This window comes from Ascaphus truei, chromosome 3 (assembly GCF_040206685.1).
Source record: "Ascaphus truei isolate aAscTru1 chromosome 3, aAscTru1.hap1, whole genome shotgun sequence".
Classification (NCBI taxonomy): Eukaryota; Metazoa; Chordata; class Amphibia; order Anura; family Ascaphidae; genus Ascaphus; species Ascaphus truei.
Window position 1 is genome coordinate 24,184,668 of NC_134485.1, and position 27,576 is coordinate 24,212,243.

Below are 27,576 nucleotides of genomic sequence, written 5' to 3' on the forward strand. Positions count from 1 at the left end.
TGCTGTAGTTTCATAGAACGAGCCCCCTAAGCACGCTGCTCGCTGAAACAGGCCTTCCTCTGTCTCTGTTAATTCCCTACCATCTCTGTGAAGTTGTGGATGTGTAGTAATGAGGGTGACTCTGTGTTCCTACATTTTATCCCAGGTCCCGTCTTCTAATTCTCTATATGTCCTGACCAGGTTGTATTTTATGCACTGGAATGTGAATAAAAGTATTTCCTTGTTTCATTTGGGCTTTGACCAACTACTGTACTTTTTCTCCTCCGCTCTCAGGTTTCCATACTCTGTTTCTATTTTACTATCACTCTTGCACTCTGCCTGCCTATCAATTTGCTTGTGACTAGAGGCTTTTCTTTCTATCTTTTTATTTATTTATATCTGGATGTTTATTTTTATAACTGTGTAGCCCCTTCTGGGGACTACTAAGTAATGTAAGGGGTTAACAACCTTAATGGGTTTACTGGGTGGGATCACTCTTGTATTGGCCCTTCCCCATCATGTGATGTAGGATGACTGTGCAGAAGGGATTGAGATTCCCTTGCATGTCTTGAACCACTGATATCACCATAGGGAGATAGAAGGATATATGTAGCGCCAACCAATGTTCTAGAAGCAGATTCCTAGGAGTTCTGGCAGAGGGCCTCACTGTGAGGCCTGTAAATATGTTTAAGTGTTTATTGTTTTCAGTTTAAGAACATGCCCTATATTGCTAGCGCCTATAGCAGTGATTTTCAACTGGGGTTTCGTGATCGCCCCTTATGGGTTCCGCGGACGTCAAAGTGGGAGAGCTGGGACAACTCTCCCAGCTGTCCCAGGTCCGGCAGCGAGGCGACACCCCACATAGCAGTGACCCGGCATCAGCAGCAGCGGTGCCGGTCACTGCTCTTTCCTCTCCCTGCTTCTGCCGTCAACTTCCGGCTGACAGAAGGGAGGAAGCATCAGCGCGAGAGCCGGCTCTCTTAAAGAGAGCCGGGTGCCGTTTCCCCACCGGGGGGAGGTGGGGCAGCTCTGGGCCTGGGGACTCGGACAGCTCGTGTCCAGTAACGATCAGGAAGGGGTCGGCGATGCTGGATCCCCTGGATCACACACACACTCTCTCTCCCCCCGCACTGAGAACACGGCACCTCCACACAGCATCGCTTGTGCCCGGCTCCCCCAAGATCTCCTCCTCTTCGGCCGGGAGATGCGCCGTGTCCCAAAGCTCCGCCGGAGGGAGGAGAGGTGGGGGGAGCACTGAGAGAGCCTGTGGGACATGCTGAGCGTACCCTCCACCCCACAACCACACTTGGAAGACACACACACACAGTGAGACACAGTGATACACACACACTGACACACACACACACACACACAATGATACCACACACTGGCTGACTGACACAGTGACACACACAGTGACACACACACACAGTGACACACACACACTGACACACACACACACACACACACAGTGAGACACACACACACAAAAGCGCACACACACACAGTGACACACAGTGATACACACACACTGACACACACACACACACACACACACACACACACACACACACACACACACACACACACACACACACACACACACACACACACACACACACACACAATGATACCACACACTGGCTGACTGACACAGTGACACACACAGTGACACACACACACACAGTGACACACACAAAGGCGCACATACACAGTGACACACACTGACTGACACACACCGACTAACAGACACTAACGCACACACAAGGAATTCACAGTTGCTATAAATATAGAAGTGCAAATAGCTAAAATATGCGTTCTAAGTCAAACTTCTTTGCGTTTTGTGACAGAAATTTTGTTTTGATTTTTAATTAATAACATCACCATCACAAATACAATTTCTGTGACAAAACTGTGACAAAAAACAAAGAAATTTCACTTAAAATGCGCGTGCTCGGCACACACAACTTTTTTTATTTCCTTTGTTTCCACATCTTCCGCGGTCATTGATGTCCTCTCTTTGTCATGTCTACTGTAAAAAGACATCAGTCTCCCTAACTGCCTTTTCTCTGACTGTCCCCTTTCAAACTCCCCACAAGCAGGGCCAGTTCTACCATTATTTATTTATAACATGTGTTACCCGAAAGTAATACACTGAGAGTTACAGTGGCGACCGCCTTTAGTCTAAATCGGCTAGATCCGCGATTTTCCGATTATCCCGGTTATGTGCGGTTTTGTGTCGTTTTATTCTCGCTGTCTGCAATACTGCAATGCAGTGTAAAAACTCAGGGGGGCGTTTGCGAGCTGTTGTCTTGGAAGTCTAATACCTTCGCGGTTCAACCTACGTCAGTACACAGTCTGTGTGCGCGCGCAGTAATTGTAAATTTGCATATTTAAAGTATACATGCATTTGCGGTGCTGTGCTGCTGTACAGTATGTCCCATTTGAAAATTGTTGAAACGCATAGGCGTGTACAGTACTGTAACAGTGTCACATTTCTGCATATACAGCGCTCTCCCCTCACTCAGGATAATTAACTGCACTGCAGGGTATTTCAACTTCTTATCTTCTGTGCAATGCAGTACATCTCTCCCACACCATTCCTTTGAACGTGTGTCGGGTTTCAATCACATTCCTGCTTGACAGCAGGAATTTACTGTGCATGCGCCTGTAACTTCACCCACCACTGCTTGCTTGCCTGAGTGAGTGACCAAAAAAAAATTAAGAATTTTTTTTTTATTGTAATTTTTTTTTTCTCCACAAGCCTGCAAAAACCATCTTACTGTAGCTTTTGTCTGCGACCCTGTGCGTTTGACTGCACATGGTTAATTTGTGTGCTTTTTACGTACTGTATTTGGGGGTGTATTATTATGATGAATTGCCTTTTGAAATTAAAGTATGTCTTTAGCTTTGAACTTCATGCGGCTGTCTTTAATTTTTGGAATCTTGCCATTGTGTTTTGAATCCATCCATAGCCGAGCTTCAAAGCCTCACTGCGCCTGCGTGTAATCCTTGTTCAGATGGGAGCTATTTAGCTGCTTAGCTGCTTACTGCGCATGAGTCACCCAACCCCCCACCTCCCCACAGAGTAATTCGACAGACACCTGCACAGAGTCATTCATTTTCTGAAGTTAGTCATTGTGTTTTTAATCCGTCCCTAGCTGAGCGTCAATTGCCTCACTGCGCCTGCGTGTACTCTAAGCCTCTTTGAGATGGGAGCTAGCTGCGTACTGCGCATGAGTCACCCAACCCCCCACCTCTCCACAGAGTCGTTAATTTTCTGAACCTTGCCATTGTGTTCTTAATCCGTCCATAGCCGAGCTTCGAAGCCTCACTGCGCCTGTGTGTGATCCTTTTTCAGATGGGAGCTATTTAGCTGCTTAGCTGCTTACTGCACATGAGTCACCCACCCCCCCCCCCCTCTCCACAGAGTCGTTAATTTTCTGAATCTTGCCATTGTGTTTTTAATCCGTCCATAGCCGAGCTACAGTACAAAGCCTCACTGCGCCTGCATGTAATTCTCTTTGAGACGGGAGCTTTGAGGCTTTGTTTACGGCAACATTTTGGAAAATCCCTTCTCGAATTTGATTTGCACAGAGCATCACCTTGATATTATAATAATAATAATAGCATGTTTTTGTATAGCGCTTTTAGTTACAGTATACGTAGCGCTTTCCAGAGACATTTTGCAGGCACAGGCCCCTCCCTGTCCCGTGGAGCTCACAATCTACTGTATGTTTTTGGTGCCTGAGGCACAGGGAGATAAAGTGACTTGCTTTTTATGCTCTGTATTTGGGGGTTGTGTTTGGGGGTTTAGTGATCAAATTATTATGATGAACTGCCTTTTGAAATTACTGTACTCTACTCTACAGTATGTAATTTCTTTGAACTGCAGCACAACTAATCCTTCATCCCTCCCCCACGCACACACAAACTCTTTTCGACAGACACCTCCACAGAGTCATTCATTTTCTGAAGTTAGTCATTGTGTTTTTAACCTGTCCCTAGCCGAGCGTCAATCACCTCACTGCGCCTGCATGTACTCTAAGCCTCTTTGAGATGGGAGCTAGCTGCTTACTGCGCATGAGTCACCCAACCCCCCCCCTCTCCACAGAGTCATTCGACAGACACCTCCACAGTCATTCATTTTCTGAAGTTAGTCATTGTGTTTTTAATCCGTCCCTAGCCGAGCGTCAATTGCCTCACTGCACCTGCGTATACTCTAAGCCTCTTTGAGATGGGAGCTAGCTGATTACTGCACATGACTCACCCAACCCCCCCCCCCCCCAACCCTTTGAGGCTTTGTTTATGGTAACGCTTTGGAAAATCCCTTCTCGAATTTGAAATGTAAATCTGATTTGCACAGCATTGTGAGAATTGAGAGTAAAAAAAACCATTAACTGATTCATGTTGTTTTGACATTCATTCTTATACTGTGGGGGGGGGTTGTTGTCAATGGTTATGATTACCAGGAATGTGAATAAATATTTATTTTATTTCATAGGAACAAAAAAATACAAAAATAATCATGAATAATACATAATGCAGTCTTTATTAATTTCTTCTGGCAGACTGAAATTGGATAAACATTTAGAAAACATTTGTAAAACACGGAGAAACATGAATTATGCACATTTATAAGAATATTATGTAATAATATATATACACTGTAATGTATAATATATATATACTGTATATATATATATATATATACACAGCATACTGTACATAGTAATATTATTTTTTCCATCGTTATCTTGTTCCTCATTCCATGTACAGTACAGTAGTTCATTGAGAGAGGAGAGGTTTTGTGTACATCAATACTGCTGTTTATATACTGTACATTTGACTGTACAAACAGATTAGACTGGACACAACAACCCACCTCCCCCCAGGCCACCCCGTTTTCCTGAAACGACAAGAAAACAAAGAATTAGTGCAGTTACTGTTTGTGCGTACTGTATTATGGCATTGTGTGATATGTAGTACTACTTTAGATGGCTGGTGCTGCTTTCTCTGAAAAGAAAAAAAATGACCAGTTAGTAGGCAGTTACTGTACTACTGTCAAACTAGTCTACTGTATACTGGAACTACTGTACTATATACTCTGACTACTGTTAAATACTACTGTATGTAACCTGATGGCTGGTGCTGCTCTCTCTGTAAAGAAAAAACTGTAACTACTGTACTGTATACTCTGACTATTGGGAAAGAAAAAATCTGTGCCATACTTACCTGTATCATACTGTACTTACAATACTACTGCACAGTACTACTTTCCTGATGCTTGCCCATTACGCGCGATCACAATGGGCAACACAGTTGCAATATGGTCTATATATTTATTGCAGCGTTCCACGGTGAGTACATCGTTCCAAAAACTCATTATGCCTTTCAACAACTCGTCCTTTTTGGAGGGTTTCGCCATTTTCCGGATATGGTCTTTCAGCTGATGCCAGACCATTTCGATCGGATTGAAGTCTGGCGATCTGTCATTGGAAAAAAAGGACAATTAGTTAGTTTAAGAGATACAGTACACAGTAAAAACAGTGGGGGGGAAAATGAGACACGGTCTACTGCACTTACTCCGTTGGCGTCTTCACCCAGTTGATACCGCGCTCAAGGATATGCGCTGTTGACGCTGTGTGCTTTGGATCGTTGTCCTGGTAGAAGCGGTGACCATTGGGGAACTCGCGTGTGATATATTGCACTATCTCAGGGACAATGTTGTCTTGGAAGAAATCTTTATTCATTATTCCTATAGTAAGAAAAGAAAAGTGCTCAAAAAACTGCACAATAGTACAGTACAGTGCATACAGTAAGGTTACACTAGTAAAGTACAGTGCATAAGGCTACATTATATTTGATATATTTTACCTTAAAAGATGACAATGCATCCTGGTCCACACCTAGAGATGGCACCCCACACATGCAGCTTCACGGGGTGTTTTGGCCGCGGCTTCAAAGATATGCGGCCTTTTTTGTGGAATGCAAAGCTTGCAAATCTCTCCAGCGACACAGTAGACTCATCAGTGAAGATGCAATCCTGGAAAGTCTCCCCACTGTCGATCCATGCCTGGGCCTGGACCACTCTTTTGATTTTGTTTGCGTCCCGTATCATGGGGTACACTCTGTAATGACAAGGAATAAATAATTTTAGCGGTACAGTTTCCTAAACAACACTTTTACCTCCTGTACTGTCCAGTACTAATCTCACACGTCCATATTTCCATCCAATGCTGCGTCTCATCTTCTTTATGCTGCTCTCGGATACATTCAGATTGTGCTTTTCCTGCAGAGTGTTTTTGACCCTTAATGCACTCTTCTCATCATTCTCCTCACTTATTTTGTCCACCAGAAGAGTTGTCTCCCTACAATGTAAAGAAAATATATTGTTTTATTAATATGCAGCAATATAAAATTTATATATAAATATACAAAATATATATACTGTTGTAATATAAATATTAATATACAAATTATATACTGTATACTATACTGATATAAATATACAAAATATATATACTGTTGTAATATAAATATACAAAATATATATACTGTTGTAATATAAATATAAATATACAAAATATATATACTGTTGTAATATAAATCAACAGAAATAACAAAAATATTAGATTTAAATTAAAATTAATTTTATTTTTAAGTTGTATAAATATACTTACGCGTTAGTTACCCTTGGTGCCCTTTTGCGGTGTCTGTTTTTTCCGTGTGCATGATAGCTCACGGTGGTTGCTGGCACAACGATGCCATAAGTAGCTAACCAGCGTTGGATAGCAGCAATTCGGTGTCCGCTCGAGTACATGTCCTTAATTGGCATGCTGAGCTCCTTGGAAATCTTTTTAACAGGCATTGCTGCGAGTAGAAAGAAATACAAACACAAGAATGTATATTTGATGTTTAGTCGATGTGTATTCAATATGCAGTGAATCAACAAAATGGATGGTGTATTTATACGGTAATGACTCACATGAGAGTACGCCCACTTCCAACACCTGTACCTGGTCGCCATGCATAAAAGGTTACACACTTTGCATAGCCCACCACTCGATGATCTTTATCTGAACTTGCCCTTGTCCAGATACGGCATTGTGCCACCTGCTTCCATGGAGCAACCCCGATTCTACGGACGCAGGAACCCACTCGCCTCTGCCGTGCCTGTCAAGCAGAAAAAGCAAAAGGCGTTTGCCGTTTCCACGCCAAGGCAAAAGCGACAGGCTAAGGCCAATAAAGAAAACCTTCTGCTGACCCCAAAGGCTAAGGGTTTTCATAGACGTCAGCCTTATTATGTCAAGAAGATATACGGTGATGTACTCTCGACGCAAAATGATTGGCAGCCAACCCATCGAACCCGCAGACCACTTCCTCACATACGCTTCGACAACTCTGCCGCCGCTGTCACGGAAATCTTCAGCCCGTCTTCTCCACCCCTCGTCCTTGACGCTGCCGCCGCCCTCCCGGAAACCCACAGGCCATCTTCTCCAGTTCTATCCGACGACGCTGCCTCTGAAATCCATGGGTCACTTTCTCCTTTGCTCTTAGACGACTCTGCTTCTCGCTCGGAAATCCAAAGGTCACTTTCTCCATCCCTCTTCGACGACGCTGCTGCTTCTCCTCTACCGGATATCCACAGGTCACCTCCTCCACTCTTCTTCGACGTCGCTGCCGCTTCTCTCCACGGAACCCCCATCTCATCCTCCGTTGCACCCATCCACCCAGATGTTCACACGCCATGCACAAGAAGCAGCTCATTAGACCGGATGCTGAATGGGATTAGTGTGGATCTCCCCGGGAACTCTATTGTGCTAGCAAAGATAGATCTGCTTCTGGAGACAATGCTAAATGTGGAGCAACGGATGCTACAAATGGATAAACGGATGATACATATGGATCAACGGATGCTAGATATGGATCAATGGATGCAACATATGGATCAACGGATGGATCGACGGATGGAGAAGATAGAGGCTGACATAGCGGGCATACATTATTTGCTAGGTGTTAATGCCCCTGTTTCCCCGACGCTGGAGCAGGGGGGTGATATGGATGTGATGAATGGGACCTTCAACCTCCTTCCATCACCAAGCGCACCCCCTCCACCAGAAGATGTAGTGTACATGTATGCCATTGAGGAGGACATGACAACCCCGTCAAAGACCACGCCAGGAGACAACACGGCGACCAAGACCGGAGGAAAGCTTCCTCCCAGACAACCTACCATCGCCCGTCGCCTCAAGCACACCCGCTCCCAAAAGACCTACAGTCGCTCGCATCGATACGGTGCCCGACATCACCCTGTGCGATCTGCCACCGGCGCTCAGGGAGAAGTATAGATTGAAGAGTGCTGGTGCACCCCACAAGTATGCCTTGTTACTTTTTAAGCAAGATAAATAAGGGAAGGAAAAAGCGCACAAGCAAAAACGGAGCAGGAAGGACCCAAAATCAAAAAATGAATTAAAAGGGCACTTTAATGTGACGAAGACCCATCCAATGCGTTTCGAACGTCACAACGTTCTTTTTCAAGAAAAAGAACGTTGTGACGTTTGAAACGCGTTGGATGGGTCTTTGTCACATTAAAGTGCCGTTTTAATTCATTTTTTGATTTTGGGTCCTTCCTGCTCCGTTTTTGCTTGTGCACTTTTTCCTTCCCTTATTTATCTTGTCAACAATATTTTGGAAGCTGCCTACCACTTCAAGGGTATGTGAGTATTATATTGTTCAGGGGAACCTGCCAATGAGACTGATGGTGGGTGGGCAAGTACCATCTACCACCTGTCTTCAGGAGGATAGTACCCATACCATTGGATATTAAGCACTAATATCATTACTCATTCCTTATACCTTGTTTAGTGGTTAAAAAGGCATATTTAATTCTCATATACCTGCATTGGAGCGCTTTAGCCTTTTTCTATCTAGTTACTTTTTAAGCACCATGTTCCCTACTCGTTGTACTGCGACTGGGCCTTCAAAGTGAACTACGATGGAAATCGCGTAAAAAAGGCGCTTCCTGCCAATTTAAGAAAGAACATTCGGAATGAAATGCGGCGCTTTTATCCAATTACAGATCCTGTAATGAAAGGCGTTCGAGACTGCATTAATGGCGTTTTGCGCCATGCAAGGAATCGGCCATGGACGGACAATGTGGAGGACTTTCTGTAAGACCATATGTTGTGCTGAACTGTATTGTACTCTACATGATTTGACCTGCTGTACTTAAATAAAGGAGATGTTGTTGTGTGTTTTTTTACTTGTATTTATACAGAAATGTTTTAACTTGCTGTCCACACACACAGGACCTGCACAATTCCAGTCCCTGAGGGCCGCAAACAGGCATGGTTTTCAAGGTTGTCCTGAAAACCTGCCCTGTTTGCTGCCCTCGAGGACTGTAGTGGTGCAGGTCTGACTGACAGTTTTGCACACCATCCCACTGTACTGTATATGTTTCTTTAATAAAGGAGATGTTTCGTTTGTATACTGTATTTTATGAATAAAGTTTTTTTTGTAATCACAGGTAAAACCATACTGTTGTGCTGAACTGTATGGTACTCTACATGTTTTGACCTGCTGTACTTAAATAAAGGAGATGTTGTTGTTGTTGTGTGTTTTTTTACTTGTATTTATACAGAAATGTTTTAACTTGCTGTCCACACACAGGACATGCACAATTCCAGTCCCTGGGGGCCGCAAACAGGCACAGTTTTCAAAGGTTACCCTGAAAACCCGCCCTGTTTGCTGCCCTCAAGGACTGTACTGGTGCAGACTGTTTTGCACACCATCCCACTGTACAGTATATGTTTTGACTTGTCGTTCTTTAATAAAAGAGATGTTGCGTTTTGCTTATTTTATGAATAAAGAATTTGTTTTTAAAACATGTGACTGTAAACCACACTGACTGACATAAATGTTTTCACAAATGTAGCAGTAAACCATACACCTGTTGATGTTTTGAATTGCTGTGCACTTAAAATGTTTCTACATTGTACAGTATTTGTAAATAAATGTTTTTGTACTTACTCCACCAATAAAAGAACATGTTGAGTTGTTTTACATTGTTCCATTTTCTCCTTTGCTACTGTAACAAAATACAGTGTTTCTAGAATGTCGAGGCATACAGCACTGTATACTGTAGGCATGCTCAGTATAAGAGTATTAAAAAATAATAGAAGACACAAACTGTACTGTACTGTATGTACTGGCACTGTATACTGTAGAAGACACATAATGTATGTGATACATGTAGAATAAATGCATAGTTTTTATTTTTTCGGGTTTATTACACAGTATACTGTATATAAAAAAGTATTGTACAGTATACTGTACGGCCGGAAAACATCAGCATACTGTTTCAGGTACAGTATTCTATCCTAATCAATAACAACGGCCACCAAACTGTAGACTCCGATACGTGATTTTTAAAATCCGATTCAGCAATGTGCAGGCATTGTTACACAAAGTGATATTATCCATCGAAATCCCTCCATTAGCCGTTTTCTTTTCTGAGGAAAAACAAAAAGAAAAGTTTTACTGTAATGGTCAGCCCCCTAAAGAAGTTCCCAGTCAGTCCCACCAATAATTTTCTCGGGGGGCGTCTCCTGTTCACATGCGCATGCGCCTACCGTCGATGTAATGACACACATACTGTATGTATTTCAAGAAGGTTCCAATGCGCATGTGCCTAGCGTTCCACCAATAGTTCAGTATCTGCAGTACAGTACTGTAGAAGCCGCTCAGCCAATAATATTGCTTACAGGAGAATCGCTTGACTTTTGAATCACACCGATATTGATACTGTATTGTCAAAATAAAAAAAACACAGAAAATAATATGGCAACAATACTCACCATAGAATTTCCCATTCAGCTGGCGCCGGCGCCGGTCCACTGCCAGTCCAGCATTCTTGATCATCCACGTCGATAGTTTGCAGCGGGACTAGTCCACCTGTAGTCAGCTGATGAAGCTGGAAATTGCTTAGGTACATGCAAGCTTGATCGAAACTGCACGCGAAATCCGACTCAGGCTCAGGGTTGTCACTGATGGCAGGACCGTCATTGGAAGCCAGTGCTGGTGCATTGCTTGGCAGTGACTGTCGTTTCTTAGTTGGTTTTAACACGACCCTTCGCCTTTTGCCGTCATCATGATCATAGATACAGGAAAAAGCCGGTGATACACACCAATACCCTCCAACAAATTGTGGCTCAAAACGATAAAAACAGGGATCGCTACATAACCTTTTCCTTATTGCACGCTTCCATGTATGAGGAGTTGGCGAAAATTTGTAAAAGTCATAGTTTTCGACAAAATACTGGTAAATTTGAACAACTGTTGCCGTCTTATCCTCTGTTGCATTAATCGCGGCCCATATCAAATACGCGTAACTTCTGTCGGGTTTTTGGAAAGCGGGCTGCACTTGAACACTCATGGCGGGCGGGTCTCTGGAGAATACTGTAACCGAAACTGGTCTTTGTCTTTCTTTAATATGAAAAGCCTAAATTGATACATTTTTGCAACCTCTTCCTTCAGTCTCAAGGCCAAATTACAATAGCACACTGTGGTATCTTTTTTAAACGAAACACCTGCAAGTCGACACATTACTGATGCGCATGCGCATTACAATTCATGAATATCTGCCATCTGGCGGACACGCGAAGAATTGCAACCTATTAAATCCGAACCATTCTCAATAAACGCATCAACCGCGCGTCAGCCGGGCATGACCCGTGGCTGGGAACGCAAAATGAACGCGGCATGCGCCAGGTGAAGAGCATCGCATTCCAGGAAAAAGCCAGGGAAAAAACGGCGATTTGTTAGAATAATAGCTGCCGCAGCAGTACCTCTCGTTTTCAAGTATGTCCTGGGCATAGAGTTAAGATGACAAATAATACATGTTTACAAATACAGTTACATAAGTGAACAGGGTATACATTATATACAAGACATTGCATGCACAGTTAGAGATAATAGATATTATAGGCGTAGGACGGCAGAATTTGGGCGTGGCAGATTTCTAACTGCAGGGGGATTTCCCCGAACAGGGAGAGAGCTGGGCAGTTTCCTCCATCCTGATTGGCTGCTGCTGCTGCTGCTGCTGGGTAATGCAGCCAATCAGGAGGAGGTGTAATGAACCTGGGGGCAGGGCCAAGCAGAGGAGGGAAAAGTGTGGACCAGAGAGGTGAGGGTGTGTGTATCACTGTGTGTCCTGTGTGTGTGTGTATTCTGTGAAAGCCCTGTGTGTGTTTGTGTGTGTCAGGGGGAGAGAGACTGACAAAGTGGGGGAGGGGGGTTGACACAGAGAGAGGGATAATGACATAGGGAGAGGGAGAATGACAAAGAGAGAGGGGGGAGAATGACAGAGGGAGAGGGGGAGAATGACAGAGAGGTGCAGAATGACAGAGAGCGGGATGAATGAATGAGAGAGAGGGAGGAGAATGACAGAGAGGTGGAGAATGACAGAGAGAGAGGGAGGAGAATGACAGAGAGGTGGAGAATGACAGAGAGAGAGGGAGGAGAATGACAGAGGGAGAGGGGGAGAATGACAGAGAGAGAGGGGGGAGAATGACAAAGAGGTGGAGAATGACAGAGAGAGAGGGAGGAGAATGACAGAGGTGGAGAATGACAAAGAGAGAGGGAGGAGAATGACAGAGGGAGAGGGGGAGAATGACAGAGAGGTGCAGAATGACAGAGAGAGAGGGGGAGAATGACAGAGGTGGAGAATGACAAAGAGAGAGGGAGAAGAATGACAGAGGGAGAGGGGTAGAATGACAGAGAGGTGCAGAATGACAGAGAGCGGGGAAAATGACAGTGAGGGGGGAGGGAGAGAGATAGGGAGAGTTACAGGGAGAGAGGGGGACGAGAATGACGAGGAGAGATGGGGGAGTGTGTCTGAATTTTAGAAAAATTCTATTAGGTTTAACATTTTAATTTTTCAGTTGTATAGAGAGAATAAATAATCTGAAAGTGAATTGTGTGCGGGGGCGCAAGTTAACGGTTCGCCTAGGACGCCAAATATCCTTGCATCGGCCCTGCCCACAAGACCCTTTAAATTCTAGAGCTCCGTGCATACTTAATACCCTGAAGTAGGACTTGCTTGGGGTGTGGGCTCGCTGGAGCTGATTCCCTTACCCCGCGCTATGGCGCTTCCCTTTTAAACTGTGCTTCTCCTGACACATCATTTCAGGTTTGAACTCTAGAGTCCACCTAATCTACAAGTACTATATTTGGGGTGTTACATCTATATGCCTCCACACCGTGCCATAGCTAGACATGTGCGGACTCCCGGGCAAAAATAAATTCAGAGCCCCATTATAAGTGAACCTATTCCGTAGATTTAGGACAAAATTTCGCCTCGATTTAAATTGGAGGATATTTCTCCTCAGCTCTCTCCCCTCCTTATCGTTTCTCCTCATCATCCCTCCTCATCTCCCCTCAGCTCTCTCCCCCTCCTCCTCCATGCCTACCTGTGGGACAGGGTGGTAATAGAGGCAGGCGAGGGGAGATGATGGTATGCGGTGGGCCGCCAGAGTTAAGCAGAGGAGTTAGAAGTTGCACGGAGACAGAGCAGGACAGCCGGGGAGGGTCGCGCTGTAGCAACATAGACACTGGAAGTAAGAAAGTCTTCCAGGTTGGACCACTGGTGCGTGCTCCTCCCCAGCCGTCCTGCTCTGCCTCCGTGCAACTCCTTAACTCCTCGCCGGCTGCTCCTCTACTTCACTCTGGTGGCCCGCCGCCGCATACCATCATCTCCCCCCGCCTGCCTCTATCTGGGGGAGAAGAGAGGGAGATGGTCAACAGGGCCATCGATGGGGGGGGGGAGAGAGCGGGCTGCCTGGGCTATAGGTACGCCCCTGACTCCACATTCTATCAACAGCTAACTAATTATTGCAACAGATCTGTCTGAATCGCATAGGACAATACAATCATCCGCTACATCTATTGTCTTACGTAGCGTTTTCTTAGCCATCCCAGGCAAAGTTGGATTTTTCATTACTTTGTGGAATTATAAATTGCAGAAGAAGAAAAAAAAAGTACGTTTATGGAGTAAGTGACAGATATGTCTACAGCCAAAATGCTTCATCAGGTTTAACTATATCCTAATCAACATTGTGTCGTTGAGCGATGAAGCAATTTCACGTGATGTAACAAGTGTGGGGGGGGGGGGGGGGTTTGAACTGCCCAAGCCATACAAATAAAAAATAGAAACATGGCATACAGTAAGTCTTTATGAAAAACACATTGCACAAAGTGAGATTGTACAGGTATTGAGAGAGATTATTGCAGCCTGTTCTGTATTTTCCTCCAATAATAGTAACATTCAGTGCAAACCTACAGGGCTTTCGGCCACAAATGAAAAATTGAAAGGGATTAAATGCTGCTACAAGCACACGTACCGGTATGCACAAACCCTATTAATAAAATCCCATACATATTTAGGCTGGGGTGGAAACAAATAGCTCTGAGATAAAAGACTTGCTGTTCAGTTATGAATTGCATTTTCCAAAAGAAGAAAGGTTGACAACCTTAATAAATGCCCCATTAAATGTCCTAATAAAAACTGTGCGGGTTGTGTTGTTTTTTTGTTTTTTTTTAAAACAGCAATGCAATAAAATACAGATCTTGCTTTGAATTCATATTTGTCTTCTTTATTTCTTCTGGAAAATGAACACAGTGGAATTTTTTTAAATTATTTTGCTGTAATCACAAATAAAATTAAAAATACAAATTTGGGGCTGGGAAGGGACATTTGGTCAACCCCGTTGCAGTGTATTGTAACATGTCAGAACCTTCCCGTGCAAAAAGACAAAACAAATGATTCACCTGTAGAACTTCATTTTGCATGTAGCCTTAGCACCTAAAAAGATCTTTTTATTGGTTTTGTATATATATTTATATTTTTCTCTCTTCTGCCTATGATACTGTTGATCATTCTGTTGTCCTTTATAGTCAAACTCTTTGTGTATCCACAACACAGCTCTATCCTGGTTCTCATCTTACCTCTCCCATCGCATGTTCTCTGGTGCTAACATGTCTTCATCTACTGTTGATCTGTCTTTTGGTGTACCTCATGGCTCTGTTCTTGGACCTCATCTTTTCTCTCTCTACACACTATTACTTGGGGACCGCATCAACTATTTTGGTCTTGGGTATCATCTCAGATGATACACAGGTATATCTATCCGCTCGTACTGTCGCACCTGCAATGCAGTCCCAAGTCTTGGATTGCCTCCTGGCTATATCTTAGTGGATGGTGCTCTGCCTCCTTAAACTTAAACTGAGCTGCTCATATTTTCCCCTAAATCTGACCTAATATCCCCGCCAAGCACCTTCTCTCCATCTTTCAGACAAACCTTAAAACACACCTCTTAAGTGAAGCATTTCAATAGCCAAGACTAATGACTACTGTCCCACACCCACAGTCACTCCTACCAACCATTGTGGCCAAGCACTGCCACCTACTGCACTTATTCTCTCACCTGCTGTCTCTGTGACTCTCCCAACAAACCACTTAGATTGTAAGCTCTCCGGGGCAGGGATTTCCTTTCCTATTGTCTGACTTTTTTGCACTTCTTGTATTATAATTCCCTGTATAGTACTGTATTGTCTTTGTAAAGCGCTCAATACACTGGGGGCACTATATAAATAAAGATACAAAAGGTGTGTGTGTGTATGTGTATGTCATTTGCATGTCATTTCCCAGAATCCCTTGTTGCAGTGGAAGTGCTGTGTGCTGGGTGATAATGGTGAAAGGCGGGGTTGCAGACCTGTCTAAGACATGCAAATGAGCATATGGTAATATTTCCATTTGCTATATATATATGTGTGTGTGTGTGTGTGTGTGTGTGTGTGTGTGTGTGTGTGTGTGTGTGTGTGTGTGTGTGTGTGTGTGTGTGTGTGTGTGTGTGTGTATCCAATAAAGAATATCACTTGCGCGCACATTCACATGTTGTCACGGGAGACCAGGTTTCTTAACACCTTTTTATTACCGGGATCATTGATTGATCGAAACAAGATGGTAAAATAAATGGTAATTTATTTCTCTTGAAGGCAGCCACACAAAGTTACACAATTAGAGGTTAACACATTTACTGGGAACGGGGCTAACAAATAAATCCGTTTCTGGAACGAAATTCACCAAGATGACCTTTTTAGAGTACTTTCCAAATGACCGGTAGTTACTCGCAAAAGACGTGGAACTGTTTTCGGCATTCAATGCCAGACGCGACTGCTACGTTCTAAAAAGCTGGGCTGATTTGAAAATCTTTGACGCTGGCTTGCGCCTATTCAGTTCTGAGCATCTTTGAATTTGCCGCTGTTGGTTTGGCGCTTGGAATCTGCCCTCCTGATTGGCTGCAAGCTCTCTTAAGGCATTCAGGCTTTCATTCACTAACCGGAACAGCCTATCAGAAAGTGGGAATTCTCATGACAGCCAATCACCAATTTGCCGGGTTGTAAAGCCGGGAGGGCACCTTTCCTCAGTTTGCAAAAGGGGCATGCGCCAACCTGGCACCTCTGCCTCTTTGCATACTGAGCCCATCCGCTGTCCAGGCTCCACAGAGTCTGGGTTTGGGCAAATGGTTGCCAGATCGCCTTGTGTTAGCCAGGGACGTGGGTACTCAAGTCTAACTGCAGTACCCCTTAACACCTTGGCATCCCTGAGGCTTTCAAGTACGGACTCTGCACAGACAGGCATCAAGCTTGGTCTTGATATATATATATACTGTATATACACATTAAACTATAACCAGTTAATAAAATATATTGTGTCCTGTTTTCTGTGTGCTAAAAGGTATGAGTCCTATTCTGGTGTCAGGGATGGAGTGAGTGTATCTATTCCCTACATTCACTAGCCTCATTCTTGGCACACATTAAACATATAACCTTTAAACCTTTTAGATACTGTAATCATGCTCAGCTTTATAACTTAGCTGGAGCATCCCCTGAACCCCTAAACTAGGTTCAGTGTACCTGGGCATACATTTGGGTATCACTGCTATTTTGGGGATCCCCTGTTACACTAGGGACTCCGTGTGTAGCCGCAGACATAGTTTAACCCCTTCATACCCATTTACCTTGTCTGGAAGATGCTGCAGCAGGGATCCTGGCGGTGAGCCGCAATAACTCTTTCAGAGTCAGAGTTTGGCGGAGTAATGTGCTTGGCTGTATCCAAGAATCTCACTCAGTTCCCGGATACAACTTTTGGGGTATCCCATAACTATGGAACCCCGATACATAGCCACATTCTCTAAAGACTTTCTCCGACAAACCCACCCTGAAACTTACAGCCTAGAAATCTCCCGATCCAGCACCCCAGTAAAGGCAAAAGTCACATAAATCTGTATTGTTGCAAAATTAATATACAGTTGCAGTAATACATTTTCGACATCTGGGTCCAAGAGCTGACACTCTAAGACCCTAACACACGGGTCAGGCTTAACCATGTGTGCTTGACCTTTATTGATGAGCCTGGTTAACCCCTTCACCATCACATATGTTTAGACAGGTCTGCAACCCTGCCTTTCACCACCTATCACTATAAAATGCAGGTATATTTTGATATTGTTTCCTTAAGATCTAGACTAAAAACGCAAGTGTATTTTCATACTCCAAATAAAATCATTTGTGAAAGCCAAGCCAGTACCTTTCTAGATTTTCTAGTATTGAAAATCTATATATCAAAAGACATATCTACAGGTAGAAATTACAACATTGTATGCTTTGACAAAAGGATAGTCTACTATTTTTCTGTCAATAGTGTGCAATGTAAGTCAATGTTTTCTATTATTTGTGACCTGTAAAAACAGCCGAATGATTGTAACGCAACTAGAAGTCCTGTCAATCTATAAGTCTTTCCCATATATGTGAGTTCAGTAACAGACAATAAGACTGTAAGAGTCCTGAAAACCCAACCTGCAGTATCTCCTAACTTGGCAATTCCTATGTCTAACTCATTGCCAACCTAATGGAAATGCCCACTGACCCATCGCAGAACGGAACACATCTTGGCTGATAGGGTTTACCTTAACATGGTTGCAGACTTGGAATGTTTGGTCTAAGGATTGGACTAAATGACCCATACTTACGGGAAGAAAAACACAGAAAAAACATTTAGCAATATACTAAATAATTTGGCATATTGGATGGGCATTGGGGCTTCTTTGTTCACTGCTGTATATTTGAGGTCCCTTTCCCAGTTAGCGCTCCAACTTATGCAAATTAATAGATACATATATATTATCGATAATATTGTGGGTCTGGGTTTTGAGCTTGTGCATGTCTATATTTTGTCTGATACCTGAAGTAGGTGAGATCCTAGTTCTTTGGCCACGTTATCCAATGGTCCAGTTCGGCTTGGATGTCCCCAGGCATCTCCTAACCCTGGAGAAAAAAGGAATAGCTATGGTTACAACTTTAGACAATAACCTTCTAGGACAGAGTAACTGGTGTTTTAGATCAGGCTCTCAGAAGTACCAAGGACCCATTTAATAATAACAACTATCTGAAAGGAATGAATTGCTATTAATTCATATGTGAACAGTCACGATATAAGTAACAGCAAAATGCAGAGATGGGTGCAGTGTTAGCAAAAATATCCAATTTCTGCATCTTTTTATCGACTTACTGAAGAATGTCAGTGTAATATATCTGGACCCTAGTGTTTCAAAAAGAGGATTTCATTGAAAGCAAAATAACCTTAAGAAAAAAAATACTTTCATTTTTAATTAGCCAATTAAGGTGTTATCTGTATCCAGCAACATGATGGTCTCCTGACTTTAGGGCATATCTACTTAGCGTCATAAACTGCTTTTTTGGTGCAATCTTGGCACACATAAATCTGATTTTAAATTACCCTTGTGTTCCTAACCTGAAATGTCACTGTCAGTATAAAAAAGGGAGTTTTCATTTTTTGGGGTGCACAGAACTGGACTGCAGTAGGGTAGAGAGGAATTAATAGTATATACAGCACTAAGAATGTTTCTGTGTGACAAAAAAGGAGATTGTGCATCAAAAGCATCCACCAAGTTCAATTTGGCGTTAACCCTAAAGTCTTTTAATAGCGCAGAATAAATTGCTAAAAATGATATTGATGCAGCACGGATCTTTCATTATATAGGTTAGCAAAATGTATTATTTTCCCAATATAGCTATTATAAATAATATTGCACTATTCTTTTATTTTTACCAATGTTAACTATAGATTCAAAAATAAACATAATTCTGTTTTAATTTAAATTGTACTCTCGGGTATTTAAAATGGCGCAGTGCGTCAAAAATATTTAGAAACAAAAATGATGCATCATATCTATGATGTCTTCATGCATACGATGGAAACGATTTAAAGATTGGTATTGTTATTACTTTTTAGCACAGAAATGTTGATGCACCAAAAAATACAGTATATACAGTATCTGGGAATAGTGAAATTGATTGTAAATGAACTTTTCAGATTTCAGAACGTATTTGCAATTTTGTTTTAATGGTGCTTTGTGAATGATTCCCCTTTTTGATGTATTTGCAGATTGAGAGGAAGGCCGTTCCCGAGGTGAGGAGGAGTAAGTGAGCGGCAAAAAGCAGGAGAGGGCTTTAGATGCAAAATGAGCCGATTCCACATAATCCAGGGGTTTCGGTTCATAGTAACATGAGCAGTGAGGCACATTATCAGTGACAGTGACAAAAGGTGACGGAGGCTCTGCCATGCATGTCATAGGCATGTGCTGAATCCGTGTTAATAAGAGTCTGAGACAAGGTGGCACATTGGGCCGTTTTAAGCTGCAATGTTGACCAAGAATGGCTGCTTCGGCGGATATAGAATAAGCCCCCATGGTCCTGGGCATTTAGTCGACAGATTAAAACAGTTTCTGTAAACCAGGGGAGCGCAATCTTTCCCCCCTGCGCCCCAATGCTGGTTTCCCCCCTCTCCTCGCGCCCCCCCCCCCCCTTACCTTGATTCAGATGTCCTGGCGTTATGACGCCTCGTTGTCATGGCAACGTGACATCACATGATGGTGTCGCGTTGCCATGGCGACGCGTCACCAGGACTGTCTGAATCAAGGTAAGTAAGGTTTACAGAGGCCTTGCAGCCAGCCCCCCCCACCCCCCTCCCTGTCATTAATGCAAATCACGCGTCCACACTTTGCGCACCGCTGCTGTAAACTATGGGGCCTATGCAGAGAGCAGCGCTATTTCGAAATTCGCCATTTTTTGGAGAAAATCGCGCAGAAAGCAGCAGAAAATGGCGAGTTCCGAAAAACGCGCCAATTTTTCTTTTCTATTTGTAAAACTCGCCTCGCGGCTGGCGAGAACCTCAATCTCGCCAGTTTTAAAAATATCCGTATGCAGAGAGGCGCGAACGGCATCTAGCGGCTGTTCGCGCCAATAAAATGGCGCGATTGTCTCCGTTTTGCCTCGCCAAAAAAAACTGCCGCTCGCGGCCATTGCAAAGGGGAAAAAAAAGGCGCGAATTTGTTTTAACACATTTCTGAAGCGCGCATCTCGCCAATTTAATCTCGCCACACGCATCCATGTTAAACATAGCAGAATTCGCACTTTTCTGCATATGGAGATTAAAACTCTCCAAAAAAGCTACTTTTTAATAAATTCGCCAATTTTAAAATTCGCTGCTCTCTGCATAGGCCCCTATATATCTTTACAGCATGTATACATATGACACACACACACGCACACAAAATAATTAGGTGAAATATAATTATTTAATAGGCATAACAGCCAAAAAAATTACGAACAAAGTGGGCCCCCTGATGCGTTTTCTGCAATGAATATAAAGGAATCCCATTGAAAGTAACAGGGGGGGGGGGGATTTATTAAGGTTCTGGATTAATGCTCCCAACCCAACATTAACTCTCATTCAACTCAACACTGGATCTGGTACATTAACCCATCATAGATCTTAGTGAAACATCCCCTGGGGGTTTTCTTTTGGTAAATCCAGCACAATTCAGAGTTATAAAGCTGGGAGACTTTAGCAAATAACCCCCTAGGTGTGTGTATGTATATATATATATATATATATATATGAACAGTCGGAACTCCAATGAACCACAATAGGGTAGGTGCATGTCCCATAGTAAGTAGATAAACATATGATACCATTCGCATGGGAATCAGCAGACAGCACTCAGGTTAAGATTTGTAGAATATATATTGTAGAAAAGACACAGATCACCAATGTTTCGGACCCACAAATCTTAACCCGAGTGCTGTCTGCTGAATGCCGTGCGAACGGTATCGTATGTTTATATATATATATATATATATAAAATGTGTGTGTGTGTGTGTGTGTGTGTGTGTGTGTGTGTGTGTGTGTGTGTGTGTGTGTGTGTGTGTGTGTGTGTGTGTGTGTGTGTGTGTGTGTGTGTGTGTGTGTGTGTGTGTGTGTATGTATTTGTTCCAAATTTTGTTTGAAACTTAGAACTTAGGGGCCTATGCAGAGAGCAGCGAATTTTAAAATTGGCGAATTTATTAAAAAGTAGCTTTTTTGGAGAGTTTTAATCTCCATATGCAGAAAAGTGCGAATTCTGCTATGTTTAACATGGATGCGTGTGGCGAGTTTAAATTGGCGAGATGCGCGCTTCAGAAATGTGTTAAAACAAATTCGCGCCTTTTTTTTTCCCTTTGCAATGGCCGCGAGCGGCAGTTTTTTCTGGCGAGGCACAACGGAGACAATCGCGCCATTTTATTGGCGCGAACAGCCGCTAGATGCCGTTCGCGCCTCTCTGCATTAGGATATTTTTAAAACTGGCGAGATTGAGGTTCTCGCCAGCCGCGAGGCGAGTTTTACAAATAGAAAAGAAAAATTGGCGCGTTTTTCGGAACTCGCCATTTTCTGCTGCTTTCTGCGCGATTTTCTCCAAAAAATGGCGAATTTCGAAATAGCGCTGCTCTCTGCATAGGCCCCTAGGTGCCTACATTAGAGATACTATTAAACATATTACAAATAGTATTACAGAGGTTATGTTGATATATTTTTCAGAAAGTCAGAGCAGTAGTCCAGTATATAGGTGACTGACAGCTTTTCTAGGAAAACATACAAAAAATTATAAGTGTTTAAACAAATGAAAATATTAAAAAATGAATTTTACTGGTCAAAAATATATATATATATTTTAAATTAACAACGCTCTTTTAGGAGTTCACAAACAAGTGCTTATTTATGTTTATGATTATCAGCTTTAAAGTAAAGTCTTAGTGGTGATTTCATCTTTCTAGTGAATCCCTTATATTAACAACTTATTTAAAATATGTATTTTTTCCTTAACATGTTTTGGGCCTTGTCTTTTGAGCAGAGTTACACAACTGAAGTAAATATTTAATCTGCAGAGGGTAATCCAAGTTTAAAATGAAATTAATAGCAATTTTTGGAAATTAATAATTTAAGGACAATGTATCGAAACACTTGGAGTTTATATATCACCCACTCAAAAACTGCAGTTTAACAAAATTCTTCCTGAGATTGCATTAAATGTAATACATTTGTTACTGATGTTCCTTATATTTCATACCAATCGTTAGAGAGGTTTATCCCACTTCAGACCTGGCGCATTATTTTGCCTCAGGGAAAATAATGGGTGGAAGTCGCAGAACTTAATACATCCAATGAATATACAGATTACTCCTCATATAAACACTGTCTACATCTCACAATGATAAATAGAAGAAGAAGTAGGGACTGTGGATTTACTCAAAGTAGTGTCTACTCATACCATAGGTCAACGTCCCAGCTATCCCATAGCCATACCATGTTCTTGAGAAAGGCTATGGGATAGCCGAAATGTTGACTGACGGTGTGAATAAAGACAACAAGTTCAGCAAATCCGTCTTCTCCTTCTTCCTTTCATCTTCTGCTTACTCGTGGCAGGACTTCCTTGGACATTTGATCTACACGTAGAAGAATCGCAAATATAGTTCATAATCCAGGAGCACTCTAAGGCTATGTTCTGTGTCTAAATCCCACAATAACACATGAGGCTCTCCGGCAGTTAAAGTGATGTACAGCATCTTGATAAACTGGCGCTACGAAATGTTTGTTTTCTCTCAGGCCGCCATTGAACAGAACGTGAAGACGCGTTGCAGTGCTGAAAAGTAATATCAGCTTCCATCAATATGTATGAAACCATACTCTCCTCCAGCATGGGAAAGCGTGTTCGTTACAAGTTGAATAAGGACCTTGCCATAATTTAAGTCTAAACTCTTTTTTGAGCTCGATGCATTATTACTGCATTATTACTGGGACAATTATACGTTGCTTACATGAAGAAGTCGGCGGAGGAGTGCTTCTACAGAAAGAAGGGAGGGGAGAAGATTACAATGGCGGCATCAATTTAGTATATTGTCTGTGAAAGTTTTGATCCAAAACCACTTATCCTAAATAACTCCAAAAACAGCATTTGTTGTGGCACTTGAAAACAATTATTATTATTGTTTTTTCATATGCATGCAGATTTTTTTTTACCTTTAATTAAAAGGAATTATCTACGCTGCCGATTGATTTGTTCTCCCCAAGATCCTGCTTCCCCGGGTTCAACATAATGGCCGCCTTTCAGTTTCAACCAACCATTCAGTCAGTGTAACTCAGCAGCTACAATGTATTCTTATATTACTAAGGTAACGTTGTCTATTGTTACAGTTTGCAACCCAGACACAGTCTCCTGGGAACATTGGCAACAAATTACCACAAACAGAAAAGTGTTACAAATATCTTGCACTGCTGGGTAGGTGGGCTAAAGCCTGCTATAGAAATCAGAGGATGCTCAGCATATTAAAACTCAAAAATGACATAAAGAGTTGGATTTTCTTTTTAAATGCAGTAAGTATTATCTAATACTACACAACTAATTTATTTAAAAAAGAAAAAAAAAACACGTAGGATATTGAATGTTTTGCTCCCTTAAAGGCAATTGGATTTATTATAGACCCTGTTAGAAAAGAATTTGTGAATACAAGTAATTGTACTTTTGTACTATATGTTTGAATGACAACGGTTATTATGAGTTCAGTGGGGCAGTAAATCAAGATACACAGATGCTAAGCTTACCTTACTTGTGTAACTTTCATATTTAGTCTATTTGCCACAAATGTGTTTGTAACATGCACCATGCACACAGCCGCAGCAGCAACAAGTAACACAAAGTAACTTTAGATCTTGGTACTTGTATCTTGATACATGCGTCTGATTATCCTGGTAACACCGTCAGCTTGTCTGTGACTATAAAAATGTGTGCAAGTTTCAAAAGCCATGGAGCCGTATATCAAAGGGAATAGTGTTTTATAAATGTGGACACACTGGAAACCTGTTGCTTGACCTTTGGCTTTCGAAACAATTTTTCATGTTAGTCAGCGACCCTGTGTGTATCAAGGCAGATTACGTTAATGCCACACAGCCCTCAGTAATGAAGTCTGAAACCAAGGTAACAGAGTTTCAGTCAGGACTTCTGCATTAGGCAAGAGTTTCTTTGGCACCCGAGCTGGTGCCAAGCCAGACCTAAGGGATGTGCAGGAAGCGAACTCTTTAGAATAACTTCAGTCCAATGCAAAGCGAATTTTTTAGTTGTGAGTGAAACATAAAAATAAATCTTTTTATTTCCAACCCACCCTGTGAAATAATGATCCGACACGTATTCCCCTCCACGCTTAGTTGCTTAGCTGATCCTGACATCATAATTACTACAGAGAATATAAAGCGATCCGCCTCTAGATAGAAGGTTCTATGACCGGTCTTACCATAAAAGAATAAAGTCCATATTTATTATGCATTGCTATTGTATAGGCCTCCTTACAGCCTGTTCTAATTACTTGGACTACAAATCAAAATTACTATGGACCAAGGCATTTTAACATTGACCTAATATACTTTCACTTTGCTTTTTTAAAAAGTAGTTATTCAGCTACTTTTTCCTCATTAAGCATATAATTAACATCACTTTGGTCCTGGGTGGTCCCTGTAATTGATGCACATAAATGGGATAACGTCTCTCTTTTTCTCTCTACACCGTGTTCAGGAAGAAAGGGACCCCCTTTAGTTTTTTCTCATATCTCAAATATTTCTTGCTCAATCCCCATGAAAATGTGCACAATTGTAGGTCTGTTACGTAGACTAACACTATATAAGAAACACAAAGTAGATAATCAACTGATGGTAACTAAATTGATGTCCCTGTATTATGTCAACAAGTACCAGATACACTGCGGTAAATTCATGTTCATTACACGAAAAATAGGAGTTTTTCCTTTGACGCTCTTAAATGTGTTAAACTGTCGTAATCTAATCTGAAACACTGAGATTACTATAAAGTTTGAGTTCAAAGTGTGTGTTCAAATTGTCTTCCTCCTGCCGAAACGCCCGAAGACGAGAACGCCGCTGTCTGATTGCATTATCGATATTGTGTTGTTCCAGCTGCTCCCACTCCTGAACGATCCGTTGTTTTACGAAAGAGTTTTTTTCAGTCCTCCTCGCGACCGTGCTTTATCAGGATACATTTTATGTCAGCGTTTTGGACCATAATCCTTGCTCTGTCTCAAGCACTTTATAACACACTTATCTTCTTCGCTACACACCATTTTGTAACTATGCACTTGATTGGCACGCCGTCACCAATTACAAATAATATTTATTAGATTATCAAATCATTCTTAAATGTAATAACTGTGACAGACCTAGAATTGCTGACCTTTTCATGAAAATGGAGTGATTTTTTCTGCAAGATACAGTACGAGGAAAAATAAAAGGGGTCCCGGTTTTTGTGAACACACTATATATAAAGGACACAATCACAGAAAAATAGAGGAAACTTCAGTCCAAGGCTGAGCTTATAGTGTTGGCGACGCGACGTCGCGTCAAAACAAATGCATTGTCGCTGTAGTCAGTGCTTATAGTGCATGCGACGGCGCGACCAAGCGACAGCGCTACCAAAAATCTGGTAGTCGCTGTTATTTGATTTTTCCGGCGACGGTCTCTGCTTGTGGCCAGAGAGCTTCTCCGTCCCTCTGCCTTCTCCCTTTTATGACGTCACTGGCTTGTAGCCAGCGACGTCGCCTAAACTTGAATTGCAACTATCACAATGGCGACGGGTGACGTTGTCAGCCGCGTCGCCGTCACCGGCACTATAAGCGCAGCCTTAGTGATAATAGAGGCATGTCCAAAATCAATATTTGCATTTAAGTTATGTGCAAAAAAGAGACACATATGGAGGTGCTATAAAGGTATAAGGGCCTGAACAAAAGTTGCACGGCCTAAAGAAGCAGTTCAAGCTGCCATTTTTATTTGACATTTTTCCCTTTAATATGTGCATCAATACAATCCACACAACGATAATTAATTAGCTAAGTTGCCGATCGATTCATTCTCCTGTGATCGATCGGTGAAGATTCGGCTCAGGGGTTCACTAAATGGCTGTCAGTATAGTACAGCAGAAGAGGACAAAAGATGCAAAGTTCTGTGGGGAAGATCATGTGACCAGGCAGTCACTAGATACAATTGGTGCACTGCCAGGCAGAGGGCAGGGGGCTCAAAAAGGGGTGTGCCAGAGCCTGTTTCAGAAGAGGAAGGGGATGTGACTTTGTAAATGGTTGCTATAGAAACATAAAATGCTTGTTACATTATAATACATTAAAAATGTCATTCAGAGTTCTTTTTTTTCTAAATGTTACAAGTATTTTCTCACAGTACAGAAATGATTTATTAAATAAAACACATGTAGGATATTGCTTGGTCTACAGCTTTAAAGAACATTTGCTTGCATTTCCAGCACATACAGGAATTTGATTAGATATCTTATACTGTATCTCATGCAGATTGTCAGTCAGAAGGTTTTATGGCAAGTCAGACGTGGTGAAGATTTTAGACATACTCAAAATAAAAAAAATGTGCTGGACCCAAATGCAGAATACAAATGCAGCAGATGTTATTACATCGGACCAGCAAAAGAACAAGCGTTGTTTTGAATCGCTGTGCATGAGAAAGGGGTGTGGTCACCGCGCTATGTCACCCGCGAAATGCGCTTGAGGTTGCAATAAAATTGGGTAGATCTGTACATCTCATAGTTATATCCATGTTGGGTAATGCCTGTTACTCCTCTTATAACCAGATCCCAATTTGCACATAGGGAAGAGAGGACAACGTCACCCCCATTCATTGACACTTAGAGACGTCTCATTAAGCTTTACTTTTAAGACAGAGAAGTCCATGGTGTCACTTTATCAAAAATGTATCCTGGCACATGACACATTCCAGATAAAACTGAATAACAGTGCCATTCAGATATTTACACAGATACAAATACCTTTGCTATCTCTCCCTCAGTTTGATGGTGGGCTTAAGACAACTAGCAACCTTTTACCTCTGTTGGGGTATTTTAGTTTTCTAACCAGCCTTTGCTTAAGGCCGCGCCTATAGTGCCCGCAACGGCGACGCGATGCGTGACATCACCCGTTGCCGTCGCCGCTAGCGAAAGTTGTATTTCGCTTTGCGGCGGTGTCGTGGGCGACCCGGGCATTGATTTGTTCAGGGGCTGTCACATGAGGCGACAACCCCTGAAAAATCAAATATTTTCCCGGCTTTAGAATCTCACGTCG

General features: G+C 42.3%; 1 protein-coding gene across 4 annotated transcripts in view; it reads right to left on the reverse strand.

Moving 5' to 3' along the window:
- Nucleotides 1-27,576, reverse strand: part of SIM2 (SIM bHLH transcription factor 2) — a 97,110-nt gene that overhangs the window by 44,242 nt on the left and 25,292 nt on the right. For all 4 annotated transcript variants that reach the window (XM_075593782.1, XM_075593784.1, XM_075593781.1 and 1 more), the window contains exon 2: nucleotides 18,284-18,366. In XM_075593782.1, coding sequence (XP_075449897.1) covers nucleotides 18,284-18,366 — 83 coding nt within the window. The remainder of the gene's footprint in view (nucleotides 1-18,283; nucleotides 18,367-27,576) is intronic.